Genomic DNA, 24,529 nt, shown 5'->3' with positions numbered 1-24,529 from the left:
GGCTGCTCCCCAGTCTCTGCTTGGGAACCTGGGCAGGTGGCTTGAGATAGATAGGTGCACATTCTGTCCCAAATAAAATGCACTATCATTTTCACTGCTGTTGGATCTCTGCTTATGAGTGTGGCTACCATTACTGTTAGAGAGACTTAAGGCTTTTTGATGTTTAGTTGTGTGGGTCTAATCTTCCTTTAGGTAATGATTCAGTTGTGCCATGTGCTTTGTCTCTCTTACACACTCATTCCCAAGTCCCTTGCTACACAGAAATGCTGTGCTAAACTGAAGAGCAGTCCCTCTGAGAGCTTTAATTGTCACTTCTGCAGCCCTAGGAAAGCAGGTTGATGCTGTTTGTTGCTCCGCTCTTTGTTCTTATGTTTCCCTTTGCTAGTTGGCAGTGCAGTGTGGTGGTTCTGTGTTGCCATAGCTGCTGTGTGATGGTTCCTCTGTAAACCGACCTCAGCCTCAGAGTAGTTTAGTAATCAGTTATTTTGCAGGTTCCAGTAGTTTCAATATTTAACAAAGCACATGGTTTTACCTCATTCTTTTTCTTCTGTGCTAATTGGTGAGGAAGGAGAGAAAGAAGGCCATTAATTTTAACAACAGTTTTAATGATGCACTTCTAGTACCTGACAACTGATGCAATTTTTTTTCAATACAGCCTTTGTAGAATGTTATACCTACCAAAACATCTGAATGTTGGTTTATCTGTTGAAATATACTCTGTCCTTGTTGAAGTCTTGATAACCTTAACCACACAATGATTTTCAATTTGTAGCTGTTAAAAGGAGATCAGTGGCTAAAGGCTGTGAATGCTGTGTAAGCTTTTAGCAGTGAGTGTAAATTGAACTATTGGGACTAATGAACAAGAGATATATTAAGCCTATATTAAGTTAACTGGAGGGTTTAAAGAGGATTGAACAGGAGTATGTTTTGTGTGGGTTTTTTTCTTTCTTCCTCTTGGTAAAGGGGTCTTTCATGAAAGTAAAGGCTTATGCAGTAGCAGAATTGGTCATTGTGCCACAGTACTTTGAGACACACAGATGGAGTTTTTGAGATGGGTACCACGTGTAGCTAATTCTAAGGTGGATTTCTGTAGTTTTGAAAATTTCGTGTTGTTGCTCTGGCATTGTGCAGAAGGAATGCTGTGATGCCTGCCCTCATCAAGCTGCCTGCTCCAGGACTCTGGGCTGGGTGCCTGCACCTGAGCTGGGTGCTGCGTCACTGTGCTGAGTCCTGAACACCCAGTGCAGCCTTCCTGCACTGAGCTGAGTAGATGTGCTTTGGGTTGATTTTTTTTTTCTGTTTTGACTCTGATACAGCAATGTTGTTTCAGAAAGAGGGATGTTTCCCTTGGGTCCTTGGCAGGAGACAGGTTTGTTCTCTAAAAAGTGGGGAGTTTAACTGGAGGTGTGTTTGTGTTGGACCTGACCAAGGTCTGTAGGGAACAGGCTTAGTTTTGTTTTTCCTGATTTTAGGATGTCTCTAATAGTTTCTTACTGATTTTTAGCTCTCTGAACTGAGGAAAAACAGCCTGTTTAACTTAGGGAGCTCTCTACAGTATGCTTGCTACTCAAGAAAGGAATAGGGAAACTTGGGGCTGCTAATACAGGCTTTCTGCAGATCCCTCTTCCAGGTGAGCAAAACTTTCCATCCCTCGCATAGAGACTGGGAAGTCCAAAGAATTTCGTTATTAGTTCCTGCAGAAGGCAGGGCAGCTCTGCACAATGCTGTCCCTCTTTGTCCTCTGTTTTTCTGTTGTGGAAAAGCATGAATAGAATACGTTGTTGCAAGCAGGAAGGGAAGTAGACTGTCTGGGTAGAAGAAATTGAACGCTAATTTTAACAAGACTGGTAATGCGTATATGTGAGACACTCAGTGTCAGTATGCAAATAAACAGCATGTTCTAAATGGTATGGCTGAAGAGTTAATGTCTTAGAGGGTGCTGTCTGATCACCCATGTGTTGTTATAGGGCATTAAAAAAACGAAAACCAAACTTCCAGATTTTTGGAGCTTCAGTGTCGGTGGCACCCTGCTGACCATGAATGTGGTCATTGGTCAGGATGTGCAACTCTTGAAATGGGCCTGTGATTATGTCCCCTCCTTCTCCTCACCATGGTAGGAGATGAGAGTTTTAGCTTTTGGGATGAAGGTTGTGGTTGCAGCCCTAGCAGCTAGAGTGAAGGCCTGAAGACTTGGGCAAGTGGAGGGACATGTGCTTGCTCCAGAGCTGCTCTCCAGGCTTCCTGATATGTTTTCCTTTCCCTCTGCCCAGCTTGAGGCACACCCCAATGCACAGCCGTGAAGTCTGGATGGGGAAAGCTGGGAGGATTTGAAAAGAATGTATCAGAAAATTCTTTGGAAGACAAACACCCAGTGGTATTTACAAGGAAGCTTTGAGATGTTTGTTGTTGGAGGTACAAACACTCATCTACAAAATGAGTGACAGGAAAGTGTACAAGTAAATTAATGTTGCCTAAACCATTGCTTCCAAAGCTTGGATTGTGTCCTGGCATGTGAAGGACAGAGGAATGAGATGTTTTTTGGAAGCAGTGCCTTTTTCTGCAGCAGTTCCTGGTACTGTGGGGTATGCTAAAGGCAGTTACCTGTCCTGGGTGGAATTGCTTACCAGCAGCTCTTAGAGGTGCTTGGCCACTGGCTTGAACCCAGTCTGTCCTACTGCAGCAGGGAAAGTGAATTTGAAAACTGAACCACCAGCATTGCTGGTTGGAGGAGCTGGGGCAGCTCAAGTGATGGCCCCTCTCCTGTGCTTGGGCTTGCATGCTGTCACTCAGGGCTCAGTGCCTGGGCTTCTGCTGAAATACACATTGCACCCCAGAATATGAGCACACAAGTGTTGAGCAGTGCATCTGTCATGGATTCATTGGGATTTGTTTTATAAAGGTGCATATGAATGGGCAGGAACCTTGTTTTGGAAGGTGTGCTCAGCATTTTAAATGAGAAGCAAGATGCAGAAGGCTGCTACTTGTCCTGTGAACCTCCTGTCGCTCCTCTGAGTTGCTGTAAATAGGTGGCCCAGGATGCTTTGTGAAAAGCAGGTACTGTTTGGTTGTGGTTGGGTTTCACAGGTGTGATTATAATGTAAGCAACGCTTTTGGGAGACTCATGTGGTCCCCAGGTATTTATGTTTCTTGGTATTTACATTCAAAATATTCCCTTGTACAAAAGGAAAAGGGAAGCTGTAAGAGGAATGTCAAAAAAGACTAAAATTACGGTGATTCTTGAAAGGCATCACAATTTATCTACAGCTGCTACTATTATTTCTTTTGCAGGATGAGTCAGTTATTTGTGGCAGCCACAGACATGCTGTTTTATGAGACCCATGTGTCAAGTCCCTGAAGCGCTGTGTGTGGAAGGGTTTGTGTTGGAGCTGCCTGTGAAAGCAATGAGAATATCTGTGTGTTATCTGTACTGCAGTGCTCCACTAGCTGCCACACATGCTGTTCCTCTTCCACAGTAGTGAGGGCATTTACTATATTGCTAATTTTCTTTCCAGGAGAAAGCTTTATGCTGACATGAACCTGGCTGTGTGAAAGGAGGTTTCAATAGAAATGCTAAGAACTCACTGTTCTCAGTTTGAAGTTGCTGGTGCTGTGGGTTTCCTGGAAGTAGGGGTTAAACTAATAACCAGTTACCATCAAAATGCAACAGGCATTTGAAACATGACTTTCTGTTCAAGTTACTGTTGCCGTTTCACCATCCTTCTCCTTAGCATTGCCTAGAAGCTCTCGTTTGCCTGCTCAAACAAGAATGGTGTGGCCTGCTAATTCAAATCATGTTTGGCAGGCCAGCAAAAAAAGTTGTCAGGTTGTTGTGGTGAAATAAAACATCCTGAACAAAATTATGGGATGTTAATGTCCCACAGCGTGAGAAGCTCTTAACTAGATGCTTATTCTAGCAGTATTATAAAGGATAGGACTAGACAGGTAGCACAGGAACCTTGAGAAAGACTGAGCTTTCCTTGTAGGAAGGAGAACACTTGGCTTGCTTGGCTCTCACCTTGGTGAAGGAAGAACTCTGTACCTCCTTGTTCTGCTCCCATAAGAAGTCCCTTAGATTTGTTTTTTCCTCTGCCATAAACCCAAGCCTTTCTCTATGGACTTGTATGGAAGAGTGGAAGTTCAGAGCAGGGCTACCCAAGGCCTACTTGGAATGCAGCTGGAAGGAGGCAGGCTGTGAAAAAGAAGCCAGTTTCCTCTTCTCAGAGTCAAGGCATTCAAGGCTCTTGGAAGGCTCCCAGAAGGCAAAGAAGAAATGGAAACTAATCTCATTATAGATTGTCTTGCATACAGGGGAGTTTTATAATTAAAGGATGTTGGCCTCTGTTCCCATTGTTGTTTGCTTCTGTGAACTTTAATTTTACTCTGAACCCAGTGCTGACTGTGTATATGCTGGGGCTGTGATAGAAAAGTGATCTTAAGTTTTGATGAGCTCACCTTCAAATGAATGGGTACAGTTATCTGGGGTTCTTCCCCTTTTTTTTCCCCTTTTCCCTGCACCTCTATATGCTTTTTTGCTTTCCCATTCCCTGCTGTATAGGTGGGTAGTGTTTCACATATGAAGTGTGGTATTCAGACCTGCTCTTCAACAAGGTCTGAATTGTCATCTAAGCTCCAGTCCTTCTGAAAACTGTTAAAGCAAGCTTGTCATGTGTTGAGTGTAGCCTTGTTCTTCATGCTTTGTAATACATAGGCAAGCATAAAAAGACATGATTTCTACTTACTAGGCTTCTAGTTAGGCTTCACTGTCCTGTCTTCCCACAGTAGTTTCAGCTGGTCTGTTCGGCTGGTCTTTATCATACATGATAAGAAGCCTAGGCAGCCAGCCAGCTGCTGTGGAACTATAATAGGGCCAGTGGCATGTACAAAATTTGATTACTGCTGTCAACACCAGAGAGAATAGATGAGAGCACGTACTCCAGTCAGAGAGCTGCTAAATAAATGGCCTGTTGAATTCAGTAGTAGTAGAAATAAGACCGTCTTCCTCTTAATGAATGAAGTGGTTTATGGGTAGAGAGTATACTAGTATTTTGAGCTCTGGAGTTTGCTTTAAAAAATTTTAAAGAAGTCTTCCTTTGCCTTTTTCAAAGATTATTTTGACCAGAAATTTCCATTTCACTTCTGCTTATCTGCTCTTGCAGTTAATGTATGGATTTCACACCCAATACTTCAGATATTCACAGAGGCCATGGTTTCACTTGTAAAATTTAGCTTAAAAATATTCCTGCCGTCCTAAAGTTAACTTCTTTCAGATGGGTTCTGATATGCAATTATTTCATGCTAGTAATTCTATCTCCATTTAGGCAAGAGTTGTTTATTTTTTAATTTAAATATAGTGCAACAACCCCTCCCAAGTTAAAAAATATTCTCAGTGTATATTCTTATTGAAATGTTGGATTTTTGATGTAAAACCTGCTGTTAGATAAAAGTGGTTTCTCTGATGTACGTGGGGCAGCTGCTGATGGCAGGCAGAGCTTGAGAGCTGAGCTTCTCTGGAAGCTCTGGTGCATGAATGATTTTACGCAGCTTCTCTAATAGCTTCACATTGAAGGAAGTTCAAGGGACTGATAGTCAGACTGGTGTTTCTCTAACTGCTCTCACTGCCTGCAAACACTTTCTCATTTGAGAAGTGGTAAACCCAGAAATGTTGTCACAAACTAGCTTATTCCTGAAACTTGTGCTTATTCTTCAGTCTTGCCAAGTGTGGGTGGGCCTTATCTTGGAGTGGTAGGGACTAAGGTGAAGTGAGGTATTGGATACACAGGAGAACATTTGTAGGGAATTCAGACCAGTCTCATCAAGGCTTGAAAAAAGGAAGATGTAGTGCTGTTGGTAAGACTTTTGGAAAATGTGCAGGTCTGTCTGCTAATTCTCATTGTTTGCTTGGTGGAGTTGGCAGTGTCCTTTCGCTTTGTGCTCGTGAAGTGCTTGGCACAGTAATGTTTGTATTTGTATTTACAAAATACATCCTTGTTTGTTTCTAAAATAGAAATCCTAGCTTTAAAACTCTTATTGCCTTTCCACTTCACTCTTGCTTGCATGGTTCACAGAAATGTTTGGATACAAATGTCTGATTTAGCCCCCTGAATGTATGGTTATCTTTATTCATGGAAACAAAACTCCTTTTGTGTGAAGCCTTTCAGCCTTTAACTTCAAGGAATTCTTCAATTTGGGGAAAAAACCTCCAACCCACAAAATTAAGTAAGACCAACTTCTGGCCCACAAAAATTAAAAGAAAGATCTGATCTTGATTTCTCCCTCTTTCCCTCCCCTGAATAGTGTCTGGGGTGTGAGACAGTAAACTGTCCCAAGTGGGTATCAGTGAAGAGAGGAGAGCTGTATCTAGAACAGTTGTCTTATAGCATAGTGCAGTGAAACAGGCAGACAAATCAAACAGCCCCTTTCCACTTTTGAAACCAATTCTGTGGTTTAGAATTCTCCTCTCTGGTCATGTGTTATACTTAATCTCTTCTTGCATTACTTTGTTGTGACTTTTGGGATTCTGTACAGCTCAGTATCCGAATGTGGAATATGGAGAGTCTTTCATAACTACAAAATTTGGAGTCCTCTTAATTTGATTATTAAGTTGGTAGCAGGCTTTTGAAGACAGAGGGATTGGATTTGCTTTCTGTTCTGGTGGTAAGCATAGTTTAAGGGCTCACTTGTAAAATAACTCTGATCCTATCATAGTCTTACATTATCAACCTTCTGCTTTACTGTTCCTTGCTCTGTCTTATTTGGAATTACTGCACAGTGGAAAGGGCATGCCTAATCAGAGTTCGTTATTTTGACTTGGAGGTTTATTTGTACAACTTCCTTTTTATGCTGTAATCTTGTGTTTAAAATTTCTTGTGCCCTTTTGAAAGGCCATTAAAAGATGTGGATGCTTACCTTGAAAAGTTGTGCTGGTTTTATGTTCTGTTGAATGTGTGAAAAAAGTGTTATAGTGATACGGCAAACTTTTTACAGAATGAATGCTAAAAATATTCAGGATTTTTAAAATGAGTATGGTTTTTGACCATAGAGCTTGATTTGAACAGAAAAGGAAAACTGCCATCAGCTTTCCTATTTTCAGTTAGTAGAATTTAACTTGCCAGTTCTCTGAAAGCTGGAGTTTCCCCTTATTTTCATAAGGAGTAGCAAAGCAGCATGCTAATCTGATTTTTAAAGAGAAAAGAAATCTCAATTAGCTTGAAGTATGTTCCTTGCTAACATGCAGCCTTTTTAAAGGTTTGTTTCCTGACTGGTTTTGTCAGTCACTGTGTGGCTGAATGTGTCAAACCCTCTGAGGAAAACCAGCGCTTCCCTCCCCCTTGAATCCCAGCATGCAGTTCTTGCGTGGGTACAAGCGTGTACTTCCTCTGCATCTTCACTTTCCTGTTATTCAAAGAGTGAGCTTGATCATGAGCATTCAAACAGCCAAAAAAGTTGAGTGGAAAGAGTACAAGGTTGCTGTGCCTCAGCATACCGACCGGCAGCCCTGTTACCCTCCGCTGGGTGAGTGCTTCTCTGTGTTCTGAAGGCTGTGGTAGATGAAAGGATCCAGCCATGTAGATCTGTTTTTGTCTTCTACACCTGATGAAAGCTGCTTTTCTTAACTTTGCAAAAGTTAGTTTACTCTAACAGAGCAGATTGTGGAAGGCATGGCAGGAAACAGAGCAGGCTGTTTTCTGTGGCGCTGGTCCACTGCAAGTGTTGTGTGAGCTCTGGCTGCGTCACACCTGCAGCCGCAAGATCTTCTTAGTAATGCTTGTGTTGTGGGGTTCCCTTTCGCCTATAGCAGTAACTTGTTCATGGTAGAAATTTTATTGTTCTTCTGTCTGATTGAATGTCTTAGTGTCCCCAATTTTCTTAAACCATGCATTAAATTACGGTAATTTCAGCATTTAGTTGTTTTTGATTCTTTACAGTTCTACTTACTGTGCCTTCTGGTACTTTTGAATGTAAAAACTTATAGCAGCTCCTTGACCCATCACAGGGTTTTATCCTCATTTTGGTGGTATCTCAAGAGAGCAATGTTTCCAGTAGTTTGGAAAGAATGTTTTGTGGAGGGATGCTTTCGAAAAGAAATTTGGGATGTTATTCTTTCCTTTTCCTTTTGCCATCCTTCATACCTATTCTAATTGAAATTTCGTGGATTGTCTCTTCTGTTTTGTGACTAGGGCCAAATAACACAGATTGACAAGGAAAAGACAATTTGAGCATTCCTAGTACCTGTGAATATGCTATGTGGATACAGTAACTGACAGATGGGAACTTTATTTTGTGGTGTCAGAGCTTCATGAAATCAGAACCTGTTGATCAGTAAAGAATTTGGTCCACTTGATTTTTGATGTGGGTTTTTTGGTACAAAGCTGGAGTCTGAATATGGGTTTTTGGAAAGAGAAACTAAAATCCTCTTAAGATGTATCAGTGTAATGGCTAACTTTAGAATAAAATGATGGGCTGGGACTCTGATCTCATGTATGTTTGCTTCTAGAACAATGAGGTGGATTTGGATATATGCCAGTTTAGCTGAGAGCAGAAAGTTTTCCTTTGTGGCTCAGTCCAAGCTTTCTTAAGAAACTGACAAAAACGTCAAGAAAACTCAGTAATGTGAGTGGAGTTGCTTTTGACTGACTCTGGAGAGCTCAGTAAATTATAGGTTGGAGAGATCTATAGTGTTCTTCAAAATCTGCACGTATTCAGCCCTCAAATGTGAGACAGCTGCAGCTGATCATTGTTGGAAGGTTAGCAGTATGAGAAAATCAATCTGCTTGGTTTTTAACCTGGGCTGCTGTTCATGGCAGTTGTTTGTTCTGGCTCTGTGTGTATTGGTGTGGGTTTTTTAGGACTATTTATTGGATTTTTTTTTTTCCTTCCTTCTTTTTTTGGTTATATTTTTAGAAGAGCATAAACTTGGGACCAGAGTTACAGCCAGCCATGTCGTTAACTGATGAACACTGCAGTTGTGAAATCTCTGAAATGTTCACCTATGGTATAATAGGAGGGTCAATCTCTCTGGGGTTTTCTGTCTCAATCCTTCAGGTGTTTTTAACATGTAAGTGCCGGTGTGTGCACACATTTAATATTTGGCGATGTTTGTGTGTCTATGGATGATTTCTCTTGTGCCTGCTCTGGGCAGCTAGGCTAAGGTGTAAATCTCCTAGTTGAGTAGCAGCTACCTGCTTGCTCAGGTGCTTTATATGATTGAGAAGAGTGTTTAGTGATGGTTTCTTAAAGCCTGTTTAAGTCTGAGTTGAGAGCCCTCCATTTTTGAAAGCACATAGATCATGGCTGGTATATTGCAATTGTAATTTTTCTTAATCAAGTGGCAGGATTTTTTTCAGGAAATTTGTTGAATTATACTCTTCCTAACTCTTCATCAAGTGTAGGACTGTAGATTTGCTTTCTAGTAGAGTCAGAGTCTCAAATTCACTGTCATCTGCTCACTTTTTTTAAAAATGTATTTAGAGACTGTGAGGGACTTGTGGCTTTGGTTGCTTCTTAGTGTGTTGGAAATGCACACAGGATTGAAAAAAAACCTGAAAAAAGCTAGAAAGTAAGAGTCACAGAAGGGAAAATGAGGAAAAAACCTGAAGGTAAAATAAATGGTGCGTGTGCTAAGGTGGAGAGGCCATTCTCTGAGAGGACAGGATTTTTAATGATGCAGTACTAGAAATAGTCGGAAAAAATGGGTGGAGAAGTTGGAAGGGGTGCGCATGTAATTGTTCCTTCATGTCCTTTGTGTTTCACAGAAATCTAGAATATAAATAACAGGGACACTTTTCAGTCAGCAGAGGTGTGGCTTTGGCTTTTTTGGTTGCTTGCTGTGAGAATTGGCAGGGACTGGAGGAAGGGAGGTTGAAGCTCATACCTGATAAAGTATCTGATTGTAAATGAATTAGTTTGGGTGAAACCAAAGTGGGTAAGACTAACTTGTGTTCTCTGAAGCCTAAGCAGCACAACTAAGTTTTGTCAGAGATTGATTTATGGTCTAAAACATACTAAGCAATTTAGATCATCTGGTGGGATGCCTTTCTTTATAACAGTCTAATCTCTCTTAATCTTTTAAACTCTCAAGTTGGTGGTGGCACTGGTAGGCTAGTAGTGCCTGACTGGAACCAAAACTTACTCTTTATCCGGGAGGGGAAAAAAGAAAGGATCTTGTACTTTCTTCACCCATTCAAAAAAATGAGCTTTCTTTGTTGCTCTTCCATGCCATGGGAGATAATTGATATTCTTCTAGTAAAATTTCTGAAACTGTTCCAAGAAAATGATTGGGCTATTTTGTGTTTAAATAAACATATTCTACTGTTGTAGCACTATTTAATGTGATTATTTTCTAAAATATTTTTTTCACCTCAATTGCCTCATTACCCAGATGGATATCACCCTGTCATTGGAGGGGGAGGCTGCTTAACCCATATTATGGAGGCAGAAAAAGATGCCGGTCCTGTGAAACCTTCTGAAAGGGGTTGCCTTGTGGCACATTTTCTGTAAAATGTCAGCTCCTGAAGCCAGTAAAGCACTCTGCAGTTATGAATAATCTATGTTAGCATCTTAGCATTATGCAGCTAGATATTGTTTTGTTATTTTATTCATACAGTTGTCAACAGAAGCAAGAGATCAATTTATATTTTGTTGAGTGAATTAATTGTGCAGGCATCACCCCAGTGATTGAAACGAGTGTTATTTTTTAATAGCATTAGAAGGCAATGGCAATGACATGACTGAGGCATTTTGCAAACAGATAGTTTGAAAGCATGTCTTTTGAAACTCTGCATTTAGCTTGTTACCATTTGTCTCTGGAAATCTCAGAAGCACTAGCCTATAAATGATAAGCTTTCTTCCAGGTGGGAAGGAATTTGTGTTCCCACAAGATAGATGCACTGATAGCAGCTTGAAATTATTTGAGACCACACACAAGCTGTTACAATAGTCTAAATAATATTTATGATATTGTTCATATTACTGTAAACTCTGGTCTAGTTAGTTGTTCAGTAGAGCTGTGTTGGACCTCAAATCTGTTTGATTTCAAACAACTCTAGCTTTTAAACACTTGAAAATGGTATATTTCCTTTTTGGCAGCAGGTGATGAAGTATGCGTTCTGAAATACAGCGTTGTTGTAAATAGAAACAGGTTTACGTAGTAATTACGTCATATTGTTGCCTTTTGGGTCCTCAAGTGAACCCATTTTCAAGATCTGAAGGACTTAAAAAAACTCTTCTTATGTATATTACTGTTAAATGCACATAGGTATGGAAAAAGTGGAAAATATTTTCTATTGTCGTGTAGTAGAGTCCCTTTTTTAAGCTGTAGGGGGGGAGTGTTTTGCTGCTGAACGCAGCCTGTGCCCCTCTGCATTGTATGGGACAGAGCGGTGCCCGTGACTCAGCTCTGCCATGTGGAGAAACCACGTTCCCCCGGCCGGTGAATTATCTGCCGCTGGATCCCTTTTATGTTCTCACTGAAATGTTGCGACCCTTAACTTGAGGGCTCCATCTGCTTCCTGCCCTCGTCCCTGATGAATAGGGCAGGAATTGGCAGCAGTGTGGTCAGCTATGTGACCTCATTTGTGTGGCGTCTGGGTGGAGCGCGCCCTAATCTTCGCTAAGCGAGCAGCTGAGAAAGCGAATTGCAGTAATTCCCTGGTTGATCCTTCCAGCGGGTAAAACCCGGGCTTGTGCTGCAGGGCAAGGAGATGCCTTTACTCTGACACTCGTTACGTGTGGAGATGAATTTCTGTCGAAGTGTTCAGAAAAGCAGGAAATGGTTCGAGGGTTCTCTGCAGAGATCGGGAAATGTGCTGTCCGGGTTCCGTGCGGTGCAGGGTGACAGTCATCAGCTTTCCCCTTGTGTCTGTCTGCCTGAATCAAAGCTGTCCCACAAGTGTGCACTGGCAGCCCTTGCTCATATTTGACAGTAACAAAGCATTCCATATGTCTTATGCAGATAGAAGCAGAATGATTGTATCTGACTTGCTGAATTTCAGTACAGTGTGGATATTGTACTGTGGTCATGACATATCTCCTCATTATTGAGATAAACTGTCCTGGGTCTGATTAACTTGAAATGAAGGCCTGTGATATGATATACCAACTATACCGACCAAGAGCACATAGGTCCTATCCCTGCCCATTCCTTCTTGTGCTAGTGACTGGTTCTAGCCCAGAGCTTTTGCGAGGTTGCCCCTGAGCTGTCCCCCAACATAAAGGCTTTGGGACTGTCTGCCCTGGATTGAAAGAAAGCATCCTGCTTGGCTTTATGAGCTGCTGAAGTGCAGCCTTTAATACTGTTTCTCTTTCTCTCAGCTATACTTTTTACCCTGATAAAATTGTCCAGCTCAATCATTTTAAGCTTCAGATTATTTTAAAAGGTTCTTAGCTGGTTTAATACCTTGTAATGCAAAATATTTTTAAAGCAATTCATAAAACATTCTATGCAGACCATTGAAATTAACTTCTGCTCCCAGCTCAGCTATAATAAAATCAATATTTACTTCGCTTGTGTGACCAGAGTTGCCTTATATACAAGGAAAACATTTCCACTGCTGCTTCTAAGGCAGCAAAGAGATAGAAAGCAGAATAATAGTTCCCCTCTAAAGCTACTTTTCCCCCTCCTACAGTCCTTATGCAGAGTCTTTTGCCAAATTTGTCAAGCACACCCCTTTCTAAAAGGTTAGTTGCCATTTCTCCGCTTCTAAGGCAGAAAGCAAATGAATATGATCTGTTTAGTTACTGCAAATAAATGTGAACTTGGAATTGAATATTTGAAAGCTAATCTGTATTACTAAATAGCATCCATTTTGTTTCCTGTGATTTTTGTATAATGTAGGTTTTGCATTGTATTTTTTACCAGACAATTTGCTACTGATTCTTGTTGTAGTTTTCCTTTCAGTGAGTAAGTTGTAAGCTTTAGCTTGCTGATGACAATTTGAGATTGAAGGATAATAGACTGGGATTCTTAGCCTTGTGCAACAAAGACATAAAACTCTGTCACCTGATGTCTTATCATCGTTTCCATATCTGTTGCCCTAAAATCTCACGCAAGCATTCCTTATCTAATCTACAACCAGTAACTGCAGTAGCTTGAAAAAAAGTTCCAAGTGTGGGTTACACAGATAACCTTCCTGTGGGAACATGCCTCATCTGTTTGTTTAGTAGTCTTGAATGCAGGTAGATTCTCCCACAATGTTCAAGCTCATTTCTCATTAATAAAAGTGACAGAAAATGTAGTTGGTGAACGTGAGTATCAAATGATGTAGTGATAGTGTATTTTGCTGTATTAAGCAAGCAGTAAATGTGCTGTACAGTTAAATGGAAATAAGTATTGTATCGTTTCAGTTTTTGATCTGTGAACAGAGCTGATTATACAAAAGTTGTTAGTGGAAAGAGTTGTCAATCTGAATACCTAGACAGAATTAAACCAATCACAGTACACGTCTTGTGTTTTTAGCTGATTTTGATGCAGTTTCATTTCTGTCTCCAACACAGTCATGTGGTATACTCTTGAAAATAATCAGACTGTCAGATATTCCCACTTCAGGGCACAGTGCCAGCTTTCTGTTGGAGGTGCTTTTTTGTTTAAGTCATTTCTCTGCCTGTCACTAAGGGTAAAAAATCATTTGATTAAGATAAGCACTTTTTTAAAGTTTTCATCTGAAAGAAGACCTAGGTATTGCTAATAATGCAAGATGTTAACCTTCCAAGAGATTTCATTTTACAAGGGACTAATATCAGAAATTTAACTCACCATTAGGATCAAATGATTTGAACTACAGTAAGCAATACTAGAATAGGCTTTATTGTATATAGAGCATTCGCCTTGCTTCTCTGTTTTTTCTTTTTTTTAAGGTATTTGGTGTTTGGTTTTTTTGTGGGTCTTCTATTGTTTTTGTTACAGTAATAAAAATAACTTTAAGAGTTTGCCCTCAGGAGTTGAGCTGGAACTATTTTATGGCCAGGTAAACTGGTTTGCTATCTTATTGGACATTCTTCTCTGAGCTAAGGGGAAAGATTTTTCTGTATAAATTGCTGTGAGTGTGCATTATTGTAGTCTTTGACTCTGCATAACAAGTTTGCTGTTCGGTCCTTGTGGCGGGTTGACTTTGATAGCTGCAAAATGCCCATCCCCACTACTCCCTCTTCTCAACTAGACAGGGGGAGAAAAATAAGACTGAAAAGCTCATGGGATGAAATAGGGATAGGGATATCACTTGCCAGTTTTAACGGTGGGCAAGACAGACTTGATCAAGGGGATTTTTTTTTTAAACTTACTGACAATTAGAGTAAGATAGAGTGAAACAAGGAAGAAAAACTAAAACACTTTCTACCTACCTATCCCTATCTTCCCAGACTCAATTTCTCTCTTTAATTCCCAAATCCTTGCCACCCTTCCCCCAAAGGAATGAAAAAGCTTGCTTATTTAAAGTGTATCTTCACCTGGAATGTTTTTTATTTGAGAGAAAAGCTGTATTTCCTTAGCATATGCATGCAGTCAACTCTCAGCAAGAGTATGAGCTTAAAAACCTACGGTCCAAAAATTTTCAGATGGTAAAAATGCACTCTTGGTCTGAAACAAATTTAAATATGTGTGAAAATAATTCAAAGTTTGGTTTAGCAAATATGCTAATGCTTGTGGGAGCACGGTTTGGCTGACACTGTGTCCTTGTGCCTTTCTTTATTGTGCGTGACTCAAAAACCTACACAAACGAACTCCATGTTTGAGACATGCAGACTTGCATTGGATATTTCCAGCACCTTGGAAATGGTCCTGGTCAGCCGCTAAGTTAAGTGCGGTGTTCTGCTGCTTGTGTGTGAACACTGCTCCCACTTCTGATGGCATCAACTGGAGGAGCCTGCAGGAGCAGTCAGGCTGGGTTACAGACACCATCAGCAGGGGTAGTGGATGTTTTCTAGCCCCTTTTGGTGTTCCTTATTCCTGCATACTGCCCTGTCTCCAGTCCCCTCTGCAGCATGCACAAAGCTGCATGGTTAGTAGCTGTCACCCTCCAGAGGGATAGAGGGTGAGTCAGATCTCAGTGACAGAACATGTATATTCTAAGAGTCTTGTCCTGCTGAATATCCTTGAATGTTACACGCAGCAGTGTCATATCAGGTAAATAATTAGCTACTGTTTTGACAGTGTGAATGTGCTCTTTATCTGTAAGATGGGAGACTATTGGACTAGCCAGAAAAATTTACTCTAGCCGTTGAACATAGCACCCCACAAAAAACAGCCCTACCAAATCCAAACAGAACCAAACATATTTGTGTATACAAATTATCAGTGGCTGGAGGAATTAGGAAAAATAAATATTCATCAATTCAGTAGTTTAGCATGCAGTTCTGCCAGGGCCATTGCTCCCTGTTCAATTAAAAATTGGATGTGACACTACGAATAAATCTGTAGCCATCTTATTTTTCATAGTGTAGTCTGGGGGAGCAGAGCAAAGTTGATTCTAGGGTTGGTAGAAGTTCCTGTAAAATGCCTCAAACAGCAACAGGTCTTGGGAAATGCTCTACTGGCTTAGCACTAGCTCTTGAAGACTTTTGAAACAAATAGATAACCTCTGATTGACTTGTTTTATTACTGACTGCTTTGCAGTGGAAAAATGCTCTCTCATGTCTAATAAATCAAGGAAGCTTTTTTCTTGTCTCTCTTTGCATATTCATTCTCCTGTTGTGTTCTCATGCAAGTATAAGTGAATTATTGAGCCTTCATCTTTGCCAGAAACAAACTAAATGTGCAGTTAAGAAAGTTAGAACAAAGTTCCAAAACAGTATCTTATGTTGTCAAAGAAATATTTTTTTGGGGAAATCTCCCTGGTATAGGTAAGTGCTGTGGTGTGTGTTGTTTAAATTTGCACAATTATGATTTTACTGCTGCTGTGGTAGTTTTTTGTGTGACCTTCAACTTTCCTCCTGTCATTATGCTTAAATACCTCTTTGAAGTTATTTGATAAATATCTTCCATTTCTCAGGCCTGTTTCATTTTTCCTGCTGTTCCTATAATATGACACTTCTGCGTTTATGTCTTAAGATTTTGTTTTAACTGATACCTGCTTTCTGTCTGCATCTTCTTCCTCTCCAAATTCTTTTCTGCTGCCCTGTGGTTTGGAGACTGACACGATCCAGATGAAGAACTTCTGTCATAATTGATATGATAAATACAAACACAAATGTTTCATCCTTGTGCTCTCTTAGTCTTTTCTAACTCTTCTGTCTCTCCCAAGAATGAGTATCCCCACATACTGCTTTCTTATATGGTTTCTTCTGATATGCTAAAAGTAGAGAACAAAAGGTAGGAATTCAGGCTTTTCCTGAAGATTTGAATTTTTTTTTCTATAATGTTCATGTTTAGGAGGTGCAGTTATTACAACTGAGTAGCTGGAGTTCTGTGTCATCTTCTAATGCTCCCTTACTGAGCCCAAATTTCATTCTGCATTTGAAGGGTTAGAAGGTTGGTAGTCAGTCCTAATTGCTTTTGTTTTTGCAGCCGTGTAGACACTTGAGGAATAACAATGAAGAGTTTTGACATGAATAGAAAGAGTGACAATGTGACAAGACTAAAGTTTCTGAGATTTTATTTGTTTAGTTTTTAGTAAGTTATTTTTATTATACACTTATCTCTGCAGGGCTGGAGACAAGTATCTCTCACATGTAGAACGTTATAATTAAATGCACCAAAATTGAAACAAGTGTAAAAGGTTGCTAAGTCATCTCTTGATCATGCTAATTCTTTTGAGAGCAAAAATTTTCACATATATTCCTTTTTTCCTAGCTTCCTTCAAACTCCACTTGCCCTTTGCTCATTTTTCCTTTCAATCAATTTTCACTTGTCATTTACAAAATCCAAGGCTTCTGTTTCTGAATAAACAGAAATCTGCAAATGTCATTTTGTGAAGCCAGTCATGCCAGTTCATAGTTGGACTGAAAAGATGCTGCAGGATAAAGCACATCTGTATTGCCTTTTAAGCACTCCCAGAGCTGCTCTTAGCTGGACTGTGTAACTTTGAGGGCAGTCATAGCAACATTTAGTGGAATAATTGTATGAAGAAAAAGACTGTGTGTCTTCTGGCCACTTGAGTTACTCATCATTGTGAATTTTCATTTCTGAACCTATTGGACGGTGATAATGTCTCTTGTGCTGTTTGAGCAAGTAGCAGGTAGGTAGGTGATTGACATTTAGGATGCGTTTGGTCCTGCTACACCAACTTGCAGATGTGTGTGCAGTTGTAGGAATTCTTTCCATTCTCCCTTTGTGGTAGACTTCATGAATACTTGGGTTTTGTGAATAATCATTCTTCTGCCACAGGTTGCTCGCGTGTCAGCAGCGGACAGCCTGAAAAATGAACACTGTACTGCAGCTTGCTCCATGATCTTCAGACAGCAGTGTGCATGAGCTCATATGCCCTTCTGTACATCCTTACTACTGTTTCTCACTTCCTTGCTTCTTTGCAGTTTAAAAAGTTTTATTCTTTTTTTGTGCTGCTGCTTTGCTTGTGTGTTCTGGACAAGAAAATATTGTAATTTTAAAAGAGTAGCCTTAATGTAGCAATACTTTGGAAAATTGGAAGTGGTAGTCAACATCAAGTGAAATTAGAGGTCTTCAGATATGAAGGTCTAATCTGTGTTATGTGAGTTAAGCTTCTTATGTCATTGTGTTGGGGATGAAAAAAGTGTTTATGGTGTTTCTTAAAAAAATAAGTGGTTTTGTGGTTTAGTTTTTAGGACTGTTGTTCAAAGAAACAAACAGCTGTAGAAAAATCTTGTAATAACTTTAATATTAAAGCTGTTAAGGTTTTCAAATGTATTTATGTTACAATGGTTTAAAATGATATGTTAAAGTGGGACAACTTAAAAGTTGTAGCAAATTTCATCAATCACATTGCTTTTAGTTTTGCCTTGTGTGATGCAAGTAAGACTATGAGAAATACTGAAGTTATCTGTCGTAGTTAGCAGTGCAGAGTGTTGAAGGTAAATCTTTTTTGCTTTTTAATTTGTAGGAATGAATTTTAAAAATTGAGTTAAAAATACTTTCTAAATGCATTCCCCACTTTTCCTCCTCATGTAGTTTATAGTACACAAAGATAAATATTCAAAGGCGAGTCATATGATGATAGCAGCATCCTTAGGAGATGATCTTGTGATTTGTTCTGTTTATTTGACCCTGTTCATACCACTTGTTTGTTCTTTGAAGGTAATGTTATTGTTTCAGAAATAAGAATCTTTCTTTTTTTACCATCATTGAGGTGTTGCATTTATCTGCATAACCTGAAGAGTGTGGAATGCATTGCTGGTTTTTTTTTCACCACTGAGCTTTATAGTTTGTGGTAAATTAAATGCATCATTTTATTGAGACTTTGAAATTCTTGTAAATGTGTATGAAGTTAATTTGTTGCAGTAGCTTTCTCACTCAGAAGTGCAAATACATGTTAAATAGAAAACAGGCTTCTCTTAACCCCTTTGGGGAACCACATGAGTTTCTTTTCTTTCATAGAGAGCCAGTCTCTGTATGCTTCTGGGAGTATGTCTTTGCCTTATCCCCATCTCTTTTCTTTCCCTCTTTTGACCCTTTACTCTGAGCAATTGTGCATCAATGTAGACCCTTCACAACCTGCCCAAATACGCTGAGCAGTTGGGCTTTGCTTTACCAGAGCTGTCTGGTACTTGGGAGTGTTTGCATGGCTAGGTCTGACAAAACTAATGTGTGCCTGGCTCTTTGGAGAACTGGGGATGTGCAGAGAAGGTGCTGAGAGGTAACCAGACTGGGATGTTGTACTGACCCCAAACTTTAAGCACAGCTCTTGTTCTAGCTATGCTTATAGCATGCAGTTTGGGAGATTAGGAAGTACTTGTTCTGTAAAAGTGTTTGTAGCTAGAGATATTATTTGACACTATTTGCAAATAGCTTTTATTTCTGAGTTGGGGTGAGGGTGGGAGTGTCAAAGCCTTAGAATAATTTCCCCCTTGCCTTATGTGACCCAGCAAAGGTGATCTTGTCCTGGCTTTTTCTGGGGCGGGGGTTAAGTACTGATCTTGTTATTTCTTAGTCTACTATGACACTGGAAAGGTATAAGTATTTTTATTGATTAAAAAATACAAGACCAAGTGTTCTGAGTTTCAAGATAAACCATTCAGTTGAGGAAATGATTATTTTGCATTGCATCAAATGCTTTTGTCTGCTGCAGAGGCTGTACTTGGTATTTTGGTTTGCTGTATAGCCTGCCTTTCTTGCTGGCAAAGAGAGTTGATCTGCCATGCAGTTGTTACCATTTCCTCATCATTGCCTGTAGTGGTGTCCACAGGTAGATACCCTGTGCTTATACTTCTTCCATAAGCACATCTTTAATGGTGCTTCCTCTAAATCACCTTATTTTCCTATTTTGGTTTGCAGTTCAGGCATCTCTTCAACCATGAAGTATAGCTGTCTTTTTGTGGACTCTTAACTCCATAAACTTGTCTCTTCTTTTTCAGCCAGTTTTTACTAGTACCCTAATTTTTCTAGTTTCACTGGTGATTATCATAATTTTGGTCCTCAGGCTAGCAACATTCAAGCTACAAGCTCTATCCTCACTGAGGCATAGACACCACCTGTCTGCTGTAGGGACATTGACCTTTGGTAGAGGGCAAAAAAGTGAATCCTGGGCCTGCTTGTTGCCTGACTCCTTAGCACTGGGAAGGCATGCAAAAGAACCCTCTCTGAAAATGCACCCAGGACAGGATCATACCTGTGTGACTGATCTACTGGAATAGTTGCCAGAGGCAGCAGTATTAATATGACATGTAATTATCTCTTTTTATTAGGTGATCTTTTTGTTGTTTAGCCAGTTTCTACAAAGGTAAAGGTGATGTGTCTATTCCAAGTTGTACACAGACCCACTTGATATGTTAGAGTGACAGTAAGCAAATGCTACAATTGCACAGGTTCTACCACAATTCTCTTAAAAGCTTGTCATTAAGTAATACAAGCATGGGGAATGGGATGTGTACATGTAATCCTTTGCCTAAATGATTGGCAGCTGAAAGCTTATAGCTCAGGTTCTGCCAAATGCTTGGTAGGCTTTGAACTTTGGTTGGTCTCCTTTTGACTGCTCTGTTGCTGTATTTTCATTGAATTATGCAACAGTGTGGGTTGGAAGGGGCCTTAAAGACCATCTAGTTCCAAACCCCCTGTTGTGGGCAGAGGCATCTTCCACTAGACAAGGTTGCTCAAAGCCCCATCTAATCTGGCCTGGTACGCTTTCAGGGATGGGGCATCCACAGCTGCTCTGGGCAACCTGTTCCAGTGCCTCACCACCCTCATAGCAAAGAATCGCTTCCTTATATGTGATCTAAATATACTCTTTCCCTTTCAAACATTTACTCCTTGTCCTATCAGTGTACTTCCTGACAGTCTCCCTCCCCAGCTTCCTTGTAGCCCCCCTTTAAGTACTGGAAGGCTGCTCTTTGCCAAACTGAACAACCCTGACTCTCTCTGCCTACCTTCATGACAGAGATGTTCCAGCCTTCAGATCATCTTTGTGGCCTCCTCTGGGATCTGCTCCAACAGGTCCTTGTCCTTCCTGTGCTGGGGGCCCCAGAGCTGGAAGCAGTACTCCAGGTGGAGTCTTTTGAGAGTGGGCTATCTTCTCCAGTTTTTTCCACACTGTTTCTATATTGAAGTGGAAAGTATTCAGTGAGCTCACACTGGTGGTCAGTGGCTTAACTGATTGCATAAATACCTGGTTTAATGTGTTCAGATATTTGTCCTGCTATTCCCAAACAGAATTATGTGCTTTCAAAGCACTTAATCAGGAGGGGGTTCAGCTTTGGGGACTAATTAATGAGTAAGCCAGGGAAGGAAATGAGAGTTTAATTAGGATATAGGATTAGCAGTGCCTCAACTTACTGCTGTTCTGATCAAATGACAAAAGAAAATTTTATGTTTGCCAGAAGCCATAAGAAGGGACCATTCATAGTACTGTACTCCAATTCTCTTTTATTTTTTCTCCATTAAGATGTCTCACTGAAAACACAAAGTGGCTAAGGCACCTTTATGACTGTTACCTCTAGAGGAAGAACAGTAATTTTGTCATGGACAAAATGTTCAAAGGTTTGCTTAGCATTTCAGTTTCTGCACAAAGGTGTTCCCCCTTCCCCATTCCTTGGCCAGCACAGGCATGTAACTGGGAAAGGAAATAATTTATCTCAAGGATTGGACTTGCCTTTCACTTAATCTTCCTCACTAGGGTTGGGTGGCAGTATAAGACACTTAACATACTTTGGGTTGGTCATGCGAAGCTAAAAGCAGGCAAACTTATGGTGACCGTTTCTGTAATGAACTTGCTGGATTATTTTAGGGATAGAAATGAGAGTATTTGGTGTAATTTGCACTAAAAAATATTGTGGATTTAAATTCTTCAGTTATCCTGTTTATTCTTTTTGCTTTTGGCTGCTTCATCTTTAGAGCACTACTACACCATGTGAATTTTAGGGGCTTCCTTTAAACCTTCTATGTTTCAGGTTTCATCTTAATAATTGCAAAGGTTAATAGGCTAAGGTAAATAATTTACTGGCATCAGTGACTGATCCTTGACAAAATAATGGAATAGCCAGTGAAGCTCAGACTTGGCCTGTCTGGAAACAAAATAAACAATTTATGCTTTTTTGAACTTCCTTTGTCTATTTGATTTCTGTAAAGACTGAGCTTAACTTTGTTGTCAAGATGGGTATGCAACAGTTTCTTCCACTTCTGTCTTCCAAGCATTGCCTGCCCAGGAATATGTAAGGTACCATCACTGGGTATGAGTCTTAATTGTGAAGAATGAAATGTGTTTGTCAATTGTTGTAAGCTGGACAGAAGTGTGTAGAAGCTTTCTAATATGTAGTTTGTTAAATGAAATTATTTAGCTTTTCACTAAACCATATTGCTAAATGTTCACATGCCTTTTGAATGCTTCCAGGGATGGCGATTCTGGCACCTCCCTGGGCAGCCTGTCCTAATGCTTGACCACCCTTCCAGTGAAGAAGTTTTTCCTAATATCTAGTCTAAACCTCCCCTGGTGCAACTGGAGGCCATTTCCTCTTGCCATGTCGCTTGTTACCTGGGAGAAGAGACTGAACTTTACATGGCTACATCCTCCTTTCCGGCAGTTGTAGAGAGTGATAAGGTCTTCCCTGACCCTCCTTTTCTCCAGGGTAAAGAACTCCAGCTCCCTCAGCTGCTCCTTATAAGACTTGAGTTCTAAAGCCTTCACTGTTGCCCTTCTCTGGACTCAGTCTTGCACCTCAATGTCCATCTTGTAATGCAGGGCCCAAAACTGGACACAGGATTTGAGATGTGATGTTATCAGTGCGAGGTACAGGGAGATGATCACTGTATGATCTGCTGGCCAGGCTTTCTGACACAGGCCAGGATGCCCTTGGCCTTCTTGGCTACCTGGGGATACTGCTGGCAAGTTTGTGAAAAAGGAGCTTGCTTCCTTTCTGTCATTCCTTTAGGCATGAGCATGCTGCACATTCTTGGATGTGCTCCCATCTACTCAGTGCTGGTGATGCCACACCTGGAGTATTTGGTCCAGTTCTGGGCTCACCAGTACAGGAGAGATGTGAACATACTGGAGTGAGGACCACAATGATGATGAAGGGACTGGAGCATCTCTCCTGTGGGGAAAGACAGAGCTGGGCCTGTTCAGCCAGAAGAAAAGGATCAAAATCCAAGTGATGCTACTGAAGTTTATAAATATCTGACGAGATAGTGCAAAGAAGGTAGTCAGGCCATTGAAAAGACAAGAGGCAATGGGAGCAAACTGAAACACGGGAAACTCCGTTTCTGTTAAAACCCTGTCTTGGGTTGCTCAGAGAGGTTATGAAGTCTTTGTCACTGCAGATGTTAGAAATCTGACTGGACATGGCCTTGGGCAACATGCTCTGACTGGGGGCTTGGATTAGACAAATGATCTCCGTAGATGCCTTCTGACCTCTACCATGCTGTACTTTCTATAAAAACACTTCAATCCAAAATTTTACTAAACTTTCTAGTAACAGTGCAAAGAGAAGTGGATTCATACAGGTGGAAGCTTGCTTAGTCCTTGAGACAGCCACATAAAATTGCCAGAGAATTTTTTTGATATAACAGTGTTTATAAGACTTACAAAAGTGCAATGGGTGTATGAACTGTGTGTTCATTGTATTTGGGGTTTTTGGTCTAGAAATCTTGTTCCAAGAGATAGTGTGTTAAGGCTTTGTAAAGACACTTCTTTACTTTTTTTCTTAATTTCTGAGTTAATTATCATTGAAATGTTTATTTTTTTATTACCTTCCATAGATGAAATACAACTGTGAAAACGTGTGATTTTTAATTTTTTTTTTTTTTGCACACATATGCTATTTTTTTGGTCTTTAGGCAAGACTTCTAAATACCATTAGAGGTTTGAAGCAATCAAACCCAGAAAGCTAACACCTTGACTTTGCATAACTCAGCTGCTCGAGGTGTTACGTTATGATTGTCTTCTACACTGGACTGCTAGGAAAGACTTAAATGCCATGGGGTTATAAATTCCGTTTGTTTTTAAGTAACTCTACTCTGCACACCGCTGTCACTGAAATGGGTCCTATATGGTCTGTATCCAGAGATGCTTGGTTAACTTCCTTTCAGAAACATCTAAATAGCACTTGTGATTTTGAAAATGTTAACAGCATACAATTTTTTGAAATCTTTTAATTTAATCCATTTTCACAAGGAAAGTAGGATACTCTGATTAAACTAGTCTTTCCATATTTTTTTTTCCCCCATCACAACTAGTTCAACTTGTAGTAACTAGTGGAAGTTTAATAAACCTAATTGTGTGTTATAAAGCTAATTAAGCACTTAGAGGATATGTGAACATACCAGCCAAATATGCCAGTCAGCATGTGAAGGAACAACCAGGTACATACCCAATTACCTGTACCCTGTACCTGTGTGCTGGGATGGGGTGGGAGTTGCAGTGAGAGGCCAGAGAAGAGGTGGGAGGAGCTGACACTAGTGGGACATCCACTGATGTATAGGAGGCCAAACATTCTTTGTGTTCTACTTAGGAAATTGGAGCATGTAGTAATATGTAGGAGCCAGGTATTACTATTTGAATCTCAGGAATTTGGATTCTGTCTGTGATAAGCTGTTGACCTAGAGAGTTTTAGAAAGGAATGATGGTAGACTCTAGAAGCTTGGGTAAAAGAGAGGCAGCTCTGAGGGGATGGATCAGGAAAGGTTTTAATATTTGGAGTGAAAAGACAGGGAATGAGGGGGTGTTAGGATTGCAGCCTTTGGGTTGTTGGAAAAGAAAAATAGGAAAACCTCTGACTAAGAGTTGGGATAGAAGAGACTCTGGAATGAGTGGGCAGAAAAACTTAGTGTTGTGAATAACTACTGTCTTTACCTGCCTGTCACAGAGAACAAAATAACATTGTCTCTTGTACTGTGAAGATGTTCAAAGAAGGTTGTTTGTGATGTCTGCCTGATTTGAAACTGCCATAACTAGGAGAGCTACTTGCATAGATACAGTTT

General features: G+C 40.3%; 1 protein-coding gene across 1 annotated transcript in view; it reads left to right on the top strand.

Moving 5' to 3' along the window:
- Window positions 1-7,416: 7,416 nt before the first annotated feature.
- UTRN (utrophin) overlaps window positions 7,417-24,529 on the top strand; it is a 324,375-nt gene continuing 307,262 nt past the window's right edge. The window contains exon 1 of the mRNA XM_082303315.1: window positions 7,417-7,512. Within this exon, the coding sequence (XP_082159441.1) occupies window positions 7,419-7,512 (94 nt within the window). The 5' untranslated portion in view covers window positions 7,417-7,418. The remainder of the gene's footprint in view (window positions 7,513-24,529) is intronic.

Source organism: Coloeus monedula (genome assembly GCF_965178545.1).
Source record: "Coloeus monedula genome assembly, chromosome: 2".
Classification (NCBI taxonomy): Eukaryota; Metazoa; Chordata; class Aves; order Passeriformes; family Corvidae; genus Coloeus; species Coloeus monedula.
Note: the sequence above shows the minus strand (reverse complement) of the source record. Positions and strands in the feature narration are given on the sequence as shown.